Source organism: Phaenicophaeus curvirostris, chromosome 12, assembly GCF_032191515.1.
Source record: "Phaenicophaeus curvirostris isolate KB17595 chromosome 12, BPBGC_Pcur_1.0, whole genome shotgun sequence".
NCBI classification, from domain to species: Eukaryota; Metazoa; Chordata; class Aves; order Cuculiformes; family Cuculidae; genus Phaenicophaeus; species Phaenicophaeus curvirostris.
The window spans coordinates 4,174,154-4,194,157 of record NC_091403.1 but is presented as its reverse complement, the minus strand read 5'-3'; the positions used below and the strand labels follow the sequence as shown (position 1 = coordinate 4,194,157).

The window sequence follows — 20,004 nt, the reverse complement described above, 5'->3', positions numbered from 1 at the left end:
ATTTCCTCAGAGATAAATTCTTCACAGTCTAAGCTGTGATGAAGCTGGAAACGGGCCCGGCCAGTGGGGACCTGTGGGCCGGGCGCAGCCCACGTGAATGCTACCCGGGGTTCAGCGAGCAGACGGCAATGTCTTATCTGCCTGCTTGGGGAAGCTCCAGGGGTGTCCACAGGATTCCTCATGGAATTCATCACCAAAACCAACTGTGAAATAGACATAGAAAGATTACGCTTCACCAGCATCCACAGCCTTCTGAGGAAAGTACGTCTCATCAGTGTGTAACAGGAAACCATATTTTCATGTTGGCTTTTCTGCCTTGCAGAACATTATCTTTCATAGCAAGCAAATGGCTTGCTTTTTTTTTTTTTTAAATAAACTTGCCAGATCTTCCATGGCTCCCTACTATTCCTGTTGTCTCCCACTCACTATTGCACTGGACTTTCACTTTCCATCAGCCTTCGATTAGTCACTTGTACTTCCTGCCCCCTGTGTTGTCCTATAGTCAGGAACAACACACATGATGCCAAATGACTCTGCTTTCCAGCTTCTCTATTACAGTGATAAAGGCTTGTTAGCCTGTATGCTGGGAGCACAGTTTATCTCTCTCATCGGTATTATCCCTTTGTTTCCTTAAAACCCTCTGTTGGAAGTCATCGATTTCGTGTTTGATACTTGCATAAGGTCTGAGGTGAGGAGTCTTTTGTTCCATGCTTGTACAATATTCAGCAAAATGCTACACCTGAATGTGTCTCTTAATTTGTAAGGCAGGTAGGAACTCCAGGAATTTGCCTCCCTTCTCTTTAAAAGTATATTATGACAGATATATACACGTAGAGGCCAAAGAATTCTATGATCCATCTAGACAATCAAACGCAGCAGCATGACATATTCTAGAAATACAGTTTGAGCATATAGTGCCTTGCTATATATCTACGTCAAGGACTGGCTTCTGTAAAGAAACCCCTATCAGGGAGTAAGACCCACAAGCATCCATGTACCTCAAAACCAGCAAGAGCTGAAGAAACTACATGTTCTTAACAACATTCATACAACAGGGATACAACGGGTTGTTTATTCTTTGAGAAGGGACATGCACTTAGCAATATACACAAGTCTTGTTCACAGCTTTCCCAAGGGACTAGAACAAAACCTGCTTTCACTGCCATGAAGTTTACCCTACACGAACACTCCTTCAGGTCTCCTAAAAAGAGATGTTGAACCTTCTATTCTGAATTTAAGAGAACAGGAACCATAGAGTAACTTTGCTATAGCAGATAAAACAGACAGTACTTGGAGTCTTTCTAGTACTCAGCTCACAGCAGGCAGAGGCAAGCACCTTGGCAAAAAGAACACAACTTTGAGTTGTAGCGATATTTCTCCAGAGTAATCTCTCAGTCTTTAACAACTGAATCAAAGGGGCAGAGAAGATTCTACCCAGTCCAGAGGCAAACAGCTTCAACCCCCTCCAAGGCCCCTACACTGTCCCTACAGCAGCACCCTCTGACTCCACCGAGGACAAACGCCTGGCTGCAAGCGCAAGTCAGATTAAAGGCCACATCCATCCCACGAGCTACAGGTCCTTCCTTGCTCCTCTTTCCCATGCCCAGGCCAAATACACAGAGCTCCCTACCTCCTTCTCCCTTTTCCCCTTGCAATGCTATTCTAGCTGCAGCAGTTAATTTTCATGTTAAGTTAAATGAAAAGGATTCAGACAGATCTGCTCAGATTATAAATGTATGTATTTAAACTAATGCTTTAAGCATCAGGCATTTTAAAGTATACAGCGTTTCAGACATCTTTTAGAAAGATCTTATAGGAACCAAAAGATGCAAGGCCTCTAGAAATTCATAGCCACATTCTCTTAGTTTATGTTTTCTCCTCCTCCAGCTGGTCAGCTTTGCCTTTTAAAATTGATTTTGATGTCATAAAGCCAACAAGTTAACTTCAGTTTCATAAACTTTGCTAAAACTGGAGAGGGGAAAAAGTGTCAGTTGCTGTGGGAACAGTGAGGAGTCACTGGGTCAGGATGCAAAGAACTTCTCTTGTTGTGTCTGATCATTTGCATCAGAAGTTCAGCCATCTGTTATTAACTATTTAACAACAGTCCTGCTTGTTAGCACTGGTGCTTGCTATTTAAGTTTGCAGAATCTATCTCCCCACCTCCAGCCCTTTTGTAAAGCTCCTAATTAATGTGGAAATCCATCTGAGGGCTCAGTAATCTTTCAGGTAGGATGAGCACCATTAAACTCGGTCGATATTCTCCTTTCTCGTCAAGGACACACTTTTTGGTGCAGACACCACCCTCTGGAAGCGGCAGCTTTATTGTTAGAGACGCCTCTCTGAAAAGAATTTCATCCGACAGTAGAGGAAATGGCTGAACTGCAAGACAGGATACATCCCTCCTATTTGATCATCATACACTATACGTTACACTCTCAAGTTCCACAGCATCCCTTGACCTTCTGTATCTCATCTTCTCAATACTGCAGAAGAAAACAGTTTGGTAATTTTATTTCAGAGTATGAACGGCACAGGCTTAACTTCATGTTACTAGCAAGGAAATACGGCCTTTTATCTTCCAAGAGAATCTGAAATATATTCTACTACCAGCTGTATACATTAAGAAAATAAAATCATAGTTCTCACATTTCCAAGCTTAAAATGTTGGAGTTAAAAGTCTTTCACCTAATCTTGACCTCACCATGCTCATTCAAATCTGTACGACCTAAAGCAAAACACTGACTTTTTCTGAATCTAGCCCTGGGAGAGCAGGCTGGTCTTGTTGCTCCTCACTCATCATACTCTCAGAAGAAAGTGGGAGGCTATACAAAGACAAAAAGGGAACAACAGGACTGTTTTGTTTACTGTTCCTAAAACTACTTCACAAAGTAAAATAAAATCAGTACTGCTAGGAGTGAGCAAGAGGCCTTCAGCAGGAACTCTTCATTCACTTAACACCTTAAATACTGCATCATATATGCCAGGAGCACTCTGAGCACAGGTGCAGCCAGTAAAGCTCAGATGACCAAAGTTATAAAGCAGAAGAAACATTTGAGAAGAATTGATGTGGGGTTATGGAAAGAGAGTTGCAGAGCATCCAAAGACTAATTCACACATTATTTCCAGGCTAGTCTTTCATTCAGATGACAAGCAGACCAGCAGCCTGTTCTACGCACTAGTAATCTCAGCATGGCAAGACCTGGTGCAGAGGCAGCACTGGCAAAGGTGCCTTCTCAGGTTCTACTAAGATGGGAGATTTGGGAGATACAACCACACATGCATAGGATAGATCTGATATAATGCAATGGTTTAGATACCCATGTGAATAAGAACCCAGGCAGTTCCATTACTTCTGGCTCCAATGAGAATGATGCAACTAAACAGCCTAGAAGTGTCTGAAAAGATTTTTTTTTCTTTCAGTATGATCAGGAAAAGTCTGTATTACAGATACTCAACTTTACACGTGAAGACTTGGTGAATTACATCCAGGGCAGCTGACTATCAAACCATATCAACTCCACAGACTTGGTTCAGCTCCAAGAAGATATGCAAACACTGAATGCTCACCTAAGCCCAAGATAAATACAGTCACGTTGGGAAAGAACAGTTAAGCACGTTTTCTACCTACATGTGAGGTACCTACTAATGCTGCAGAGCTGCCTGTGCTCTTCTAACTTTTATTTCCCCACTATAACAGAAAACCAAGAAAATGAGAAACAAACCAAACTGTGCAAATGCATTGTTAATAATAAAGCTTTTAAGAATATTCACAAGGAGAAGAGATAGAAACACTCAAAAATTCAAGATTTTTATTTTAATGGACATCATATTAAACATCAGATATAGAGTATGCAGGTTAAGGAGGAGCTCTTATAGCTTATTACAACATCATGTCAGTAAGAAATCACCTCTACAAATTGGAAGCTTCTGCAGCACTACTGCTAAAAGAGAACTAGCTATCAGGGCACCTAAAAAAGCACACAGGAAAAAAGTACAGTACTTGTTAGGAAGCATCCTCAGGTGAGGAATGTAGATTAAGTATATCATTATGTTATCTAAAATAAAGAAAAAGACAAAAGAAAAAGCCCAGAGCAGACTATTTTCATAACATCTGACCTCTTCTACTGCAGTTTCTTTCTGTATTCATCTTCTCTTTGTGCTTTCTTACTTCATTTCTCAAAACTTTGATGTTACAACCTGTTCATTGTCATCTAAGTGGCGGGCAGTTTATCTTGTGGAACTTTGTCAGAGCATGTTTGACCACCCAAAATCCTCCTCCTAGCTAGCCACGCTACGTCCAGCTTCAGCAGGTTTATTTCAGTTATTTGCAGTCCAGATTACTCGGAGGGTGGAGTAGAGGGAAAGGAGGAAGGCTAGCAGACCAAAGGCAGAGACTGTACTTCCTCAGAAACGCAAGGAGCTCTGTAAGACGGAGAGGCAACTGATGATGAGAGGAAGCATGAAGCTCCTCAGGTAATTTTTCCAGGGCTATTAACCTTCACCTACAAGGCCTGCCCTTAAGTGGTTAAACAGTAACCTGCAAAAGTAAAAAAGTTACAAAAGAGACAATACACGCTTCTCATTTAAAATTTTCCGGGACAATGGCCAGGTCCATAAAATTATTTTTAAAACTTTATTTGGGAAGATAAATGAGGACATTACAACTCTCAAGCTGTGTTAAAGAGTGCTCATTTTAAAATGGACACCAGAGCCTGCTACAGAACTTCGAATGCATAAAACAAAAGAACATTTTTGATAGTTTCAGAATTGAACTGTGTCACACAGCACAATTCAGCTATTTACAAGTTTCCACACTGTAAGTCATGTCATTAAGCTTTAATGGTCTTCTGGCACTCCAAAGAATAAAATGTTACATAGGGTCAAAATTTAAAGGCTTAATGGAACTTCAGCCAAGAATCCAGTTTGCCTCCCTCTCCACTAATACACAGCAATTTTCTACATAGCAAAATTAAAGTAACATATTTAAAATTTAATGTACTCAATTATGAAATTTCACTTTGTCCTGTCAAAAATTCCTTGCTACTTGATAGAAAGCCATGCTTCAGTGATTCAAAACCAATATCCCCACATAAACCGCAAGAGCATACTAGTGGAATTGTTCCTCCTCCTGTATCAGGAGGTGAATATCTGATGTCAGCAGGCTCATGTAAGCTAGAGCTCCGGTACCTTCTCGAGGAATACCAACAAACTCTAGACCTAGGATGAAAATACATGCAAGCACTTGGTCGGAACAACATTTGCATTTTCAGAGAATGAGTTTGCATATAAAGGCACAGATAACCCTCAATAGAGCATTACGTTCAGTACACTATTTAATTAGCTTTAAACGCTGCATAGAGTTGAGCAACCAGGAAGCTGCTAATTAAAAATACGTATTTTCAGTTGCCCCCAAAGCTGACAGATTCGCACCAGCACCGCTTGCCCCCAAACAAACAAGCGCTGGCAGGGGGCTGATAACGCTTTCACGCATTGTTTCTAGCAGAAATCAAAATACCGTAATAGTTTCCTCCTGCTGGAGCAAAGGGAAAAAAAAAAAAAAGAGAAACTTGACCTAAATAACAAGGCACAGAAGAAACTCAGTTAAGCTTCAGGGTGGTTTGGGAAGAGGTTTGGTAACAATGACGAGCCCAGCAGTTAATTTGGCTACAGTGACTACAACTGGTCGCAGATTTGACTTCTAAGTAGGTCTCCCCCCTCCTAAGGCTTAAAAATATCCCCCCTCCCCTTAATGCTTTGGCCCTAACAACGCAATGAACTAACAGAGCTAATTTTTAGGCCGCCTATTAAGAGGAGGCTGAAAACGAAGCGTGAAGCCTCTCACACACACGGAAGGGAAGGAGGAAAGAGGGTTTGTTTTGTTCGAGCGACTCTTTCCAGCCGGAGCCCGGCGAACTCGGCGTTTGCCATCCAGACAGCCGGAGGTCCCGCCGGCTCCGCCGGTCGCTACCCCCCCCCCACCTCCGCCGGCCCCCCCCGATCCCCGGGACCCTCCGTACGCACCGTCCCGGCGCCCCGGGCATCTCCACAAAGGAGGCAGAACAGGGCGCGCATAGCAACAACCAGCGCCGCGCGCCCATTGGCCGCCGCGCTCGGCCGGCCCCCCGGCAGGTGAGCGGCGCTGAGGCGGGGGACAACCCGGCCCCGCAGGACCCGGCCGAGCGCGGCGCCCCCCTCACCGCCCCGGCCCCCGCGGGGCCCGAGGGCTGCCCCAGCCCCGGCTCTGCTTCGTCTGAGCTCCCTGAAAGGAGGGTGTGCAGAGGAGGGAGCTGGGCTCTTCTCCAGAGGGACACGGGACGGGGCGAGACGGAATCACAGAAATCACAGAATCACCAGGTTGGAAGAGACCCACTGGATCATCGAGTCCAACCATTCCCATCAATCACTAACCCATGTCCCTCAGCACCTCATCCATCTGTCCCTTAAACACCTCCAGGGAAGGTGAATCAACCCCCTCCCTGGGCAGCCTCTGCCAGGGACCAATCACCCTTTCTGTGAAATATTTTTTCCTGATGTCCAGCCTAAACCTCCCCTGGCAGAGCTTGAGGCCATTCCCTCTCGTCCTGATCCCTGTCACTTGGGAGAAGAGCCCAGCTCCCTCCTCTCCACAACCTCCTTTCAGGGAGTTGTAGAGAGCAATGAGGTCTCCCCTCAGTCTCCTCTTCTCCAGGCTAAACTCTCTCAGCCGTTCCTCATAAGGCCTGTTCTCCAGCTTCATGTCTCTTCTCTGGACTCGCTCCAGAGCCTCAACATCCTTCTTGTGGTGAGGGGCCCAGAACTGAACACAGGATTCGAGGAGCGGTCTCACCAGTGCCAAGTACAGAGGGAGAATAACCTCCCTGGACCTGCTGGTCACGCCGTTTCTGATCCAAGCCAAGATGCCATTGGCCTTCCTGGCCACCTGGGCCACTGCTGGCTCATGTTCAGTCGCTGTCAACCAACACCCCCAGGTCTTTCTCCTTGGGGCCGCTTTCTAGACAGACTTCTCCTAGTCTGTAGCTGCACGGGGTTGTTGTGCCCCAAGTGCAGGATGCAACATTTGGCCTCAAGCTGCACCAGGGGAGGGTCAGACTGGATATCAGGAAAAAAATTTTCACAGAAAGGATCATCGGGCACCGGAACAGCTGCCCATGGAGGTGGTTGAGTCGCCATCCCTGGAGGGGTTTAAAAAACAGGTCGATGAGGCACTCGGGGACATGGTTTAGTGGCAGATAGGAATGGTTGGACTCGATCTAAGAGGTCTTTTCCAACCTAGTGATTCTACAATTCTATATAAAGTTCAAAATAAGGGTTATCTTGACCTGCCATCTTTTTTGGCTCCTGAAGTACTGGTCCGATGCCAGTCTTCTGCAGCTTCATTGTTTTATTCCTTAAATATAATGAAACTAGAACTTTTCTGTTCGTGGATTTCTATGACTAGATCAGGCATCGCTACGGACACTGCGTTTGCACAGCAGCTCACGCTGGTTTGCTCAGGAGTACAACAGGGGAGGCCCAGCTGTCCTCACCCCTGCAGCGGGACCCAGAGTGTGGCAGCTGGCACCGGCACATCCATCACTCAGAGCTAGGAAAAGCTTCCCGGTACCCGGGCATCGCAGTAAAGTTCTCCAAGCTCACGCTCAGCTAGTTCTAAAGAACCGACTCCAAGCAGCAGCGTACACAAGGTGATGAACATGGACCCTAAGTGGGAAAACGCAACTACTTGTCCCTCCAGTCAGCACGAGCTCACTTCCCACAGTGCTTTTCCACTTGGTCCACTTGGAAGCGGCTCAGAGCGCCTCAGTCATCTCTCTACCCTCGCAGATACACACTGGGGTGGAAAATGCCATTACCAGCTCTCCTTGTATTACTGAGGTTCTTAAACCCACCTGATGAGCTCCCTACTTCAGCATTTTCCCTGATCCTTTCCTCAGTGTTTTCATGGGCACTTTTGCGGACTGATTTATGAAGTTGTTTCAAGAGAGGAGTCTCAAATCTGCACCCATTATTCCAGGCACAGTCTAAACAACATGTTGTCTGCATTAAACAACTTCATCCGGTTCTTACCTATTTACAAGAACCAAGTCAGAAGGCATTCATCATATTAACATAGTAAAAAACAAAACAAAAAAAAAACAAAACAAAAAAAAACCCCTTACTCTCAGGTTAATCACATCACAAAACAAGGTTAAAACTCTTCTTCTGTAGTTAGATGCCATGAAGCCAGAAGTCCAGATCAAACTGGACTTCATAGCCACATACATTCAAAACCCAGTAGTGATCAGTAATCCATTCAAGAGCACAAAAAACATGCTACTTTCTTTACAGATCAACTCTTCCTCATTCACATTTTATATAGTAGTATGTTTTAGCTATTTAGCTGTGAGGCTGCAAGGAAACATAGGCTATACAAGATCTTATCTGAAGAAAGCTGGATACCATTTAGTAGTTGCCCCATTCAAAGACTGCAGATACAGATAGTGCCTCACAGTCATACCCAAAGCAGACCATTTCATTAGTCACTGACATTCAAGCTTCCTGTATACTCTGTCTCAGTTTGCTTTCAAGTATTTTGCTTTCATGGAACATTTACTTCTACAAAAACACCGCAGTTTACATAGTTGCCTGAAAAAGTAATTTCAAGTTTTCTTAACCAAGCAGCCACCTAGCCTTTGAAAAAAGTACTCGGATGATTTTCTATGAAACAGTTATTCAGTACCTATTGGGGGGGGGAGAGGAATATTTATCACATTGGTAAACACAGTATGTTTAAAAGTTTTGCTAACAAGAGGCAGAGGCAACAACCCCGAGTCAATTCCCACGGGGGTTGGCAGAGCCTGTACTCCACAGCCACCAGTTGTTTTTATAGGCCAGCTAACAATGTTCTAGCGAGCAGCAGCTGCCTCCAGATGACAAGCATACTTACCCACCATAATGCTCCTCAACAGTCTCCCCACACTGGGCTACTGGAGTGCAACCAGAAAGATCCTTTTCACACCCGATATTCTTCAAATACAGTAGAAGTAGGACAGCATGTTGACACACCAGCTTTTAATCTTACAGTCCTAAGCCAGTTGCAGGTATGTGGAGCTGAGCTCTGTGCCTGTTTGTGGAAGAACACCCCAGAAATGAATGCATCTGGCATAATAAAACACTAAATTTAGAAACTGCAATATTAGAAATTAAACCTAAAAACTATCTTGAAGCATCCTACTCCTCTGTAAGTTTGACCTCTTCCACGAATTCCAGCAGAGGCACATGATACCTATGATAACAGGATGTTGCTAGCGAGACTGAATGTAAGAGAATACAGTAGCACAGAGACACACATAGGATTTCATCTTAACCTGGTATTCCATCATCATAAAGTAGCTGTACTTAAAATATTGCTAATACCCATGTGGTGCTAACGCTGTGCAAAATGATAAGTAATAAGAAAGATAAACAGATTGTATTTCAACCCACCTTCTGCCACAAACAGGATAATTTATTCAAATAAAAATAGATGAGGTCTTGATAAGAATGGATTTTATTCCAACATAAACTTTAGGAATAAGTAGTCCAGCACGTTTTGTACAGCACAAAATCTCAGCCAAGTGTGGTTCATCTCATTATCAAATAAACTATGCATCAATTCAGAGGCACTTGCCTGTAGAGATAGTTGGCACCATCCCTACATTACAAAAAAATGCCCAACTTCAGTGTTTGGAGGCCATGCCAAAGCACAGAATGTCTAGTAATGAGCTAGTTCAGAAAAGCACTCTAGTTCAGATTCCAACCGTGCCTCGTGCAGGAAGAGAGAGGTGTGTACGTGACACCTAAGGTGCCATGAAGTCACTTACGCTCTGCTCCTTCTGTTTACACAGCCTAGCCATACAGACAAGCTAAAACTAGCACACTTATGCCAACATATCCCTTGCTTGAAACTATCATTTTCTATGAAGTTGTTAATTTGCAGAATATAAAACCACTAAGCACTCCCATGTACATAACCCTATTCCCCTTCTCTCTCCTCAGATGCTCAATTCCTCTAAATAAAGCTGAGGTCAGTTCTTGATGCTGCAATGCATGTTAAAGAGCTGATATGATAGACCATTCAGTCTTCCTTTTTCTGATGTTTAAACTCAAATTCCTTGAGTGAGGAAGACTACACATAGTCTGCAGCACACCTAGAAAAGTTGAAAGCATCACATGCTAACAGTTCTACTATGATTTTAAACCAAAACAAATCAGTGCACATCATAAAGCTGCTCAAAATTTCATATCAGAAGCTTAACTGAGGATTAATACAGCCAGCTTAGAAACTGTCCCAAAACTTTTATGAAAGGCCATGATAGATTCTCAGCATGCAGATGGGATGAAAGAACATACAATGCATATCAAGCACCATCACTTAACTTTTTCTCTCTAGTGGATCCAAATCGCTTGCTCACAGAAACTCATTAATTCAGTGAGACTATCAGTAGGAAACATCCAGAGGCCATACAATAATAGTCAGTTATGCCAATTTTACTGAACTTAATCCCTTGATGTAAGATGAGGCAGATGTGTATTCTAGCAGTTTTACACTGATCCCCACTTTCAAATTTCTCTAGTATTATCAACTATTCCTCCTGTTTCAGCTTTATAAATAGGCTCCTTGAGTTTACTCCTTCTTAAAAAGCATGCACATGGCACAGTGCAAACAATTATGCTGCAGGTACTGTAGTTTTCATTACCCAGCCCTCTCCTCCATCCTAGTCCTCCAGATACTTTGTTTCTCATGTCTTTGCCACAGTAAACAAAATTTCTTGAGCTGTTCAAATTGCATGCGCTCCAAAAGGAAGAAGCTGTTTCCCTTCAAAATAAGGCAAAGTAAAGCCATACTTTTCATTAGGCATCTGAAGTTGGAAACCTTGCATAGGAAATATGTTAAAAGAGTCACGTTTAAAGAACCAGACAGCGGAGAAAAAAGTGTTTACCTTTGAGCAGCACGTGCGCTAAGATTTAGATATTAATCCCTTTCACCTAACCATGCATTCTCAGTCCATACTGATCTAAACAACTTTGCCTCTGTTCAGTTTTTACAGGTAGAAAACTCCTTTACTCCACATCACTGGAATATTTACTAAAGCTCTTCTCTTCCTGCATCTGTATTCTCCCCCCCAACCCCCACGTCCCGCTACTTCATCAGAATTAAAAGCCTGACTAAAAAAGCTGTGACAAAGAAGAGCAAGTAGATAGGATGTCTTACTTGGGCTGTGTTATAATATTCAGGGCTAAAACGCAAAGGAAGTGTAGCGACACTTGTGACTTCACAGAAAACAGCACAAAAATAATCAGTCAAACATATCAAATTGACTCTGCTAACAAAGAAGTCATGCCTCCAGCAACCAGTCGCCACAGTTTCCTCAGATATTACTCTTAACCACCCTCTCTGCCCCTTCAAGTCTGCAAACAAAGCTTTCTACCAAACTTGCTGATATGCCCGAAAGCGTAAGCGAGCCACAGTTTTTTTCACTTACATTGGGCTAGTGCCCTGGCAGGGAACCAAGGAGAACAATACCTGGCATGGGTGAAGGGCTTCCCACGACTCTGAGAAAAGCGTGCTGACCACAGCAGCTCTTCCTGCACCTCTCCTTCTCCTTCCCCTGACCCTCAGAAGAAAACACCGACACCACCCATCGTCATACTGATTGTACTGAGGACATGGGCTAACACTCACCACCCTCAAATCTTCTCTGAAGTTCTTTCTCTGCCCCTTCCTTTCTTTCCCCACTAAACCAAATGATAAGAATACACTTGTGCAGCACCCTGAGAAAGAAGCTTTATTTATGATAGCACAGAGAAGTGTGGAACACGCCCTAAAACAAAGAATCCCTGCATGCACAGAACCATTAAGAGGTTAAACTAGCATGAGCAGTCACCTGCTTGTAGCCTCACTAAGGAAGTTCACAGTCTAAAATGAACTTACTTACCAACTGGGTTCCCAGGGATCTTAACGGAAACAAATCACTAACTTCCCAGGATACACAATGCAAAACAGATGACATGGCACATGTGCAATCAGAGATTCCTTATTTCAGATACATTCTCTTTTTTTAGTACAACTCAGAAGAAAATCCAACTTGTTTTTTCCCTAGGAACAAAAAAATCATACTTAGCAATGGGTTTGGGAAATGCACAGGTCACTGCTAAGAGAAAAGTGTGGTTACTGAGTATGACATACCTGGACAGAAAGAGACCGCATGCCTTCCCACAAAATGAGAAATGGTCAAATCAAAGTAAATGTGTAGGGAGGAGCTGAAGAACTCCTCTTACTGATCTTAAAGAAACAAAGTTGTCCAGAAGACTTCTCAGACTTCATTCTTAACAAGGGTTCTTCCACTTAGAATACCCACAGAAGTATCATGAATATTTCACATATGTGGAGTGTTTCCTTCCCAGCGTGTTCATCTGCCTCCTCTGATTCATACACAGCTCTTCCCCAAATTATCCCTGAGAACTCATACTATCCCATTACATCTTTGCATTTTGAGTCAACATAATGTAGTAATATCATCCCAGACTGGAACTTTATAAATAGTTTTGGTCTCAAAGCTAACATTAAAAGGTAATGCAACAATCACTAGTGAAAAGAACTAGTCAGGCCCATTAAGGAAAAAAAAATATATTAATACAAGCAACTTTAGTATAAACATTCAATCTGGTCAGAATAACATTGAGTTGTTAAGAAGAGCTGGAGAATTTTCATGACTGTCTTACAAGTCAATTATACTGTTTACGAGTGGCATTTATAAAAACCTCTCTTCTAATCTTGGTAGTCATGCATGCAGATCAAGAATAACCGCACATGGCTTCAGCTGCATGCTTATAGCTATATTCATCCCACCCTGCACGGGATCAGCAGAAAAAGGGAACGTGCAATGAACGCAAAGTCTTCCGAAGTCCAACCACCTACCCAAGTCCAAGAGACACTCTTCTGTATTTTGCACTCACGCAGGTTCAGACACCCTTAATTGCCTACTTACACATGAAGTTTCTGTACTCGACAGTACAAAGGTAACCATGCAATTGTACATGCACTTCTAAAACAATTTAAACTTTAAAACTGGCTTCTGTCTAAACATTAAATACAAATGACCTGCAAAGACCGAACAATTTACTAGCGCCTTGAAAGACAATGATGTGAGACACCTTCAAAAAACTATGAAACATAAAAACCATACCAGAATGTAGAAAGAAGATATTATAGCTATAATTACATCTAAACTGGAAGACCTTATGGACTAAAAGAACAGCTAGTAACTGCCAGACTGTTATCCTAAACTTGTTGCTGATAGGATAAAAGGCTATGGCTATTTCACCACCGTTTAACAGCTGCTATTAGCAGGCATTTGTCAAAACAACAAAGACACATTTTGTAAACAGTGAAGTAGACAGACCAAGTTATTTTAACAAATGCCATATAGCTGGTTTGTTCCCATCAGTTACTGTGTTTTCACAGAAGATTTCTAATTTTAATAAGCAGAATTTCATTTGGCAACACGCTCACATCTCTCATGAGAATCTATATTTATAAATGTTAGCTTATTTTTAAAAACATTTAGAAGCTGGCAGACCTCATATCCAATAATAGTTTCAACACTGCCCTTAACAACTAAGTCCAAACGAATACACGTTTCAGCCCAGGGATCCGATCTGACATGCTGCAGCTTCTCACTTCAGCAAGTAAAGAATAGGGTCAGAAGGGTCAGTTATATAGCTGAAGCCTATGGGCTTGGTGTATTTACAAGCCCCAAGCCACCACCTCAACCCCATGTTGGTAATATCTGGTTTAGCAACAAGAGCCTCTCTGAAGGCAGCTGGTATAGACAATACCAACCGAACAAAATGGCCAAGTTACTACTAGAATGGTCTGTTCTCTCTCAGCAACAGGCACGAAGTGAAGGAGACTCTGCTGAACACGTATAAAAGCAGAATTCCAACCAAAAAGCTACTTCTACAACAGAAAAATGTGCCTCACTCGAGTCTTGCAGGATAGGAAAGTTTTAACATAAGCAGGTATTTCAAACCAAAAGTTAAGATTTTTTTTTTTTTTAGTTTTACAGATGAATATCGTTAGCTTTATCTTTTTTTTTGGGAAAAAAAAAGTTAACCACCTAAAAGCTAAGAATTCTTCTAAGTTCCATTTTTGTAGTAAAAATTCAATAAAAGAGCATACATTCCCATTTCCTGAATGCAAGGACAAAGTTGTATTGAAAGAATCTAGACTGTACCCGCAATTAAGAAAAAAAAGGCTTAAAAAAAAAAAGGCTCACTCACCCTCATCTACTGCAGCTACTTGTTATCAGGACAAATCTGCTCTCTCCAAAGATTAGGGCTAGATGGTTTCACACCTTATTAATGGAAACTGAGTGTAATATCCTGACCACCTGCCAGTATGGTTGGTTTGGTTGGGGTTTTATTGGGTTTTAGTTATACTTTCTTTTAAAGAATAAGCTGGTTTTATTTGAAAGTAATCCACATAGGAAAAGCCAACAGCCCCCCACCCCTTCCTGCCCATCAGAGCCAGCGTCCCTCTCCACGCGTACCTTCTCGCACGTGCCCCTGCCTGGTAGAGCGTGTTTGCTTGCACGCTTCCTCCTGGGCCAGGGAGCAGCGTCACCTCCAGCTCATTATCACACAACCTGCACTTACCTGTGGCAACCGAGCCCGAAGCGTTGCCCAAACACTTTTGGAGTGACAGCTCCACTAAGCAGGAAGCACCTCATTTCAAGTTTACTACTTTGTTTACTGGCTACGTCATTCCACCACCAAAAGTTTAAGCGCTTCGTGACATTTCACTGAGAAGATATTAGAAAATTAAAGTGTCTGTATCACTGTGCAATACAGGACACTAAAATACCACTCATCCTTTTTCAAAATATTCTTCTGGGTCTGCACACTCTGTAGCACATCACCTTTGCTAAAAAGTTTTCCGCAAAATCTTTCAGGGCATAAAACTAAGTTTTGTTTTTAAAAACAAGGACCTTATCGAGGTCTCCTAATTTCACAACCAACTCCACGACTCCTAAACACACTGGCTCAGATCACTTCCCCTCAATTCCACCCCTCCTCATCCTTCCTCCTAAGAATCTGAAGAAAAGCATTCAATCAGCTGTTCATTAATCACACCCAGAGATCCTTCAGCTCTGTTTGCAACAGGAGGTAGTAAACAGACTTTAGCTGAACCCAAAGAGCTAGCTCTTTCCAGCCAAACCACCAAAGAGGGGGGAAGAAAGTCTCTTAACCCAGTTACTACAAACAGACCTGGAGGCATATATCTGAGTTTGACTTGCAAATAAGGAAGGAGAAGAGAAAAAGCGATCTTCAGACTGATTGTTCCTCTCTTGTAGACAGAAAGCCACTTCTTTAAATTAGGATAATCTCAAGGATGGAATTAATACTTAAGAAAGTAAGAGACAACTGCTTTTTGCTTAATTTGTAAGTGAAAACAGAACAGTCTCCACACAGAGAACACAGAGCAGAGGAATAAACAAAGAAAGGTAATAAAAAAGTAAGAAAAGACTCATGTAAGGTGATAAAAAACAGCCAGCATGCATTTAGAGACAAACAAGCCTGCCTTCCTCTAACTGATCATTTAAGCAGTGAGGGGGAGGGAAGAGGAAGGAACAGTAACTCTGAGCTATTTAGACTATAGTAATACTTTTGATGCCTTGTAACATTCCCACAGTAAAACACGACTATACTGTAGGTTCATCTAAACCACAAGATTTTTTCCAGTTGTGCACCAAGGGTCCTCAAAGAGTACATAACAAGCCTTCCGAGTTTGGCAGTAAGCTATCACCCTGCCATTATGCAATGTTTTCATTAACTCCGATGGTGAAACATTGTGTTTATACAGTTTATGAACGAAGCTGAACTGGAAGAGTTCGCAAGCACACTGCTACAAAGTCTAGTTCTGTCTTCCAAGCTCAATAAACTGGCGAAGCAATCAGAAGTCATTAGAACGAAGTTCAATAGAAGCAAGAGCAAAGCAGTGGTCTGAACACGCGACACAAAGCAGCTGACTAGGCAGCTGTGCTGCAGAAACTAAATCACAATGGTATCATGGATCAAAGCAAGGTAAGCTGATATGTTGTTACTGCAGAAAGACAAAAAAAACCCCCAAAACTCAAGCGTCACACCAAAAACATATGCAAGAGAGATAAATCATTCCAGCAGTGTGCCCAGGCGGCCAAGAAGGCCAATGGCATCTTGGCTTGGATCAGAAACGGCATGGCCAGCAGGTCCAGGGAGGTTCTTCTCCCTCTGGACTCGGCACCGGTGAGTCTGCTCCTTGAATCCTGTGTTCAGTTCTGGGTCCCTCACCACAAGAAGGATGTTGAGGCTCTGGAGCAAGTCCAGAGAAGAGCAACAAAGCTGGTGAAGGGGCTGGAGAACAAGTCTTACGAGGAGCGGCTGAAAGAGCTGGGGGTGTTTAGCCTGGAGAAGAGGAGGCTGAGGGGAGACCTCATTGCTCTCTACAACTCCCTGAAAGGAGGTTGTGGAGAGGAGGGTGCTGGCCTCTTCTCCCAAGTGACGGGGGACAGGACAAGAGGGAATGGCCTCAAGCTCCGCCAGGGGAGATTTAGGCTGGACATTAGGAAAAAATTCTCACAGAAAGGGTCATTGGTCCCTGGCAGAGGCTGCCCAGGGAGGGGGTTGAGTCACCTTCCCTGGAGGGGTTTAAGGGACGGGTGGACGAGGTGCTAAGGGGCATGGTTTAGTGTTTGATAGGAATGGTTGGACTTGATGATCCGGTGGGTCTCTTCCAACCTCGTGATTCTATGATTCTTCACAGTGGCACTGGCAAAGCCTCAGCTGAAGCAATGTGACCACTGTATTTTAAGATGCTTCCACGCTTCGCTTTAAGAATGGCAGTAAAGGAAAGGTAAAGCCAAGCAGCAGCCATCAGTATTTTAGTTACTGCATTCCCCAGCCCCAGTAAAGAAGTGGCTATGTGAAAGTGCTTAGAGCAACCTCTGCTCTTCCATGCTGACACCCCACCTGCTGGACAAATCCCAAGGGGTGCTCATGAGACATATCCTGTGAACACCCTGTGCCTTTGCAAGTCCACGGTTTTGCCTGCACTTTCAAACCTCTCACCCTCACTTGCAAAACTGCCCCACAGGTCCGCTATACAGCCCTCCACATTCCATGCTGCTCTCACATACTGCATGTTTATATCTGCATTTTTCAGACTTCCTATTACCTCCTTCACAGAGGTAAGTACCTTGGGGCCAAATTTCCCTTTTTTCTTTATTTATGCTCAACCCCTCTCACCTCTCTTACTTGAAATATACTGTAACATTTTCCACTGCTAAAAAAGTGGTTGCACATTTAGACCTCCCCTTTCTTCTCCTGCACCACCCTTTTTTGCTGGGGGTAACAACAATCTTATTGGTAGTATAACAAAGGCTAAACCATACTTTCTTCCAACATGTCTGGGCATTACCATCTTATTAATTATAGTTTTAAACTTAATTCTAACTACAAAAACTACACGTCTCTGTTCCAAATAATTCTGGTACAATTAGTTGCAAGAATGAAAAAAAAAAAAAACAAAACCCCCAAACATTTCAAGTCTTTTTTAAGTCTGTTTCTTTGTGTTTCTTTGGTGTGTGGATTTGCAGCCTTCTTGGGTTTTTGAGAGTCTGCAGAAAAGTGAAGACTGTGGTCTGCTTCTCCCGTCCTTTGCTTTTAATCTGCGACGATTGGAAGCAGGTGACTGCACACTTGACTGCTTGTATCCTGTGGTGCAGCTGCTCTGCAGAAAGCAGCACATGTAAACATTTGCATGATTCGTGCCTCCTAAGAGCCTCCGTGGGCCTCATGTGGCATTTAGGCAGCACTGTCAAAACCCTCTTTGTGCATGGTATTGCTCTATTACATTAGCACACAGTTTAAGCTAGAGGTATTTACTAAAATGGCTGGAGATACTCTCCAACGATTAGCAAGATCCGTGATTTATTTCAAGATTTTTGCTAATTATCTTAAAAGAATTTCAAAACATGACTTCTGAAGGATTTCACCCAGTTTGTGTAGACATTTTACAATGGATAGAATTGCAATTTATTAACAGTCAGCTTAGAGGAAAAAAAAAAACCAACCAAGACAACCTAATAACTTGTTTTCTTTACAAATTTTGTTCCCTCTACACCAGATTACAAAGGCATCTGATCATTAATCGCACAGCAACTAAAAATGTTTCCAACGTTCTAACGTTTTCTGCCTAAAAATTAAAGAAAAGAATAGATAAAGGTCATCTAGCGGCTCTGAACTGCTACAGCAGAACATTTTAAAGCTGCAAACATTGACTTGGGCTTCACCTGGTTGTTTTGAAATTTTCTTTCACCTTGACAGTGAACAGCTTTCAAGCTTCAGGGTCTGGTATTAAAATCTAAGGAGGTTCTAAAAACAGCTCACCTCACTGCAGTCAATCAGGTGAAGGTTTAAGCAATTAAGAAATGAGGAAAGCAAAGAGAAAAGCTCGTTTCAGATCCCTAGTATTTAAACCCCATTAATTTATGCACGTGTCTGAGATAATTTCTGTACTACCTGTGCTATCGTCACACCATATAATCCTTACAGCATATAAAGAGCGATCATTTACGTAGTGTCACTATTAGCAAACGTGTCATTAACAAACCTAATTAAGACATGTATGTCATGTAAGTGTTGGCACTTAATAGACGGATATCTAAGCTGTATTGAAGTGTTTCTCAAATCACCAGACTGATTATAACACAAAAAGAATGCGTTTTTAAAACTTAAAGCAACCAGGTAAACAACAGAATCATTAAAACTTGAAGAAACCCGAATATCGAAGCAAGAATTTGGTTTAGTATTTGATAGGAGTGGTTGGACTCGGTGAACCGATGGGTCTTTTCCAACCTGGTGATTCTGTGATTCTATGAATTTCGTTTTAATTGACACTGAGAAGTCCATGATGAGCACTTGTAAGATTTGTTTAAAAAAAATAATCTCGTTTTAAGTACCAGGAATCGATAATCACTGCTCGCGTGGATCAAAATAGAAGCCATGGCATATTTTCAACTCTAGGGGCACCAGCAGCTGTTGCTATACCGCAAAAGAGCTGAAGTGCTATAAACATATACGTAGACAGTCGACTTTATTTTCCTTTAAACCCAGATGTCAGCAGCCCAGGTGAGATGCAACCAAAGGATCATGAAAAATGAGCGTTCCCGGCCGCTTGTTACGGTAAAACGTCGCTTATAACCAGAACAGAAAACACCGTCAGGTTATGAAACACCACGGGGGGAAGTTGGGGTTATTTTGGGGATGTTTTTCAGCTCCAGCTGGCCGGTCGGTGCCTGCAGCGGCTCCGGACACAGACCCCGCGGCTCCCCGAGCCACAGAGCCGTGTGGCCGGCGCCTGCCCCCCCCCCCGCCCCCCAGAGACAAAGGGGAGCGGGACCCCAGCTGCCCCCGAGCCCCCGAGTGACAGCGGAGCCGGCGACAAAGCCGCGACCCCTCGTCATCCTAGAAACAAAACAAAGCCAAACGAAGCCGCCCCGGCCGAAGCGTTTACCTCGTTCCGGCTTCATTTTGCGCCTCCTCGGGGGGAGCCGAGCCGCCGCCGGCCCCGGGAAGGGGCTTCGCCGCGCGTCCGACCCGGGGCTGGGCCGGGCTGCCCTCCGCTGACACGGCGGGGCTATTTATAACCTGCCGGGGGAAAGGCTCCCGACGACAGCGGACCTCGGCTCACCGGCGCCGCTCTGAGTCACCGCGCGGCGGCCCCGCAGTCCCCTCCTCCATCCCCTCCCTCCCTCCTCCCCTCCCTCCCCGCCGGCCCCGAGCCGGGCCCGGAGCGCGCCCCCCCCCCCACCCCGCCTCCCGCCCGCCCCGCGCCGCCGGCCACGTGACCCGCCCCGGCCAATGCGCGCGCTTCCGGCCAGGCCCCCCCGGTTGCCATGGCGACGGCGCCGCGGCCCGCACGGGCCCTGGCGGCGGGAGCGGCCT

The 20,004-nt window shown here is 43.8% G+C and overlaps 1 protein-coding gene and 1 long non-coding RNA gene across 4 annotated transcripts in view; both read right to left on the bottom strand.

Annotated features, from left to right (window-relative positions):
* ATOSA (atos homolog A) overlaps positions 1 to 19,789 on the bottom strand; it is a 49,487-nt gene extending 29,698 nt beyond the window's left edge. Inside the window, exons 1-2 of one of the 3 annotated variants that reach the window (XM_069866730.1) lie at positions 9,463 to 9,619; positions 8,924 to 9,100 (exon numbers count right to left, since the gene is read on the bottom strand). In XM_069866730.1, the coding sequence (XP_069722831.1) occupies positions 8,924 to 8,930 (7 nt within the window). In that variant the 5' untranslated portion in view covers positions 8,931 to 9,100; positions 9,463 to 9,619. Of the gene's footprint in view, positions 1 to 672; positions 694 to 8,923; positions 9,101 to 9,462; positions 9,620 to 19,573 lie in introns of those variants that run through there. The other 2 variants (XM_069866729.1, XM_069866732.1) reach the window with 2 other exon arrangements.
* LOC138725634 (uncharacterized) lies at positions 1,542 to 6,059 on the bottom strand. Its single transcript, XR_011338279.1, has 3 exons — positions 6,022 to 6,059; positions 3,457 to 4,422; positions 1,542 to 2,483 (listed from the first exon to the last, which is right to left on the bottom strand). It is a non-coding gene; the product is annotated as an uncharacterized lncRNA (long non-coding RNA).
* Positions 19,790 to 20,004: the final 215 nt, after the last annotated feature.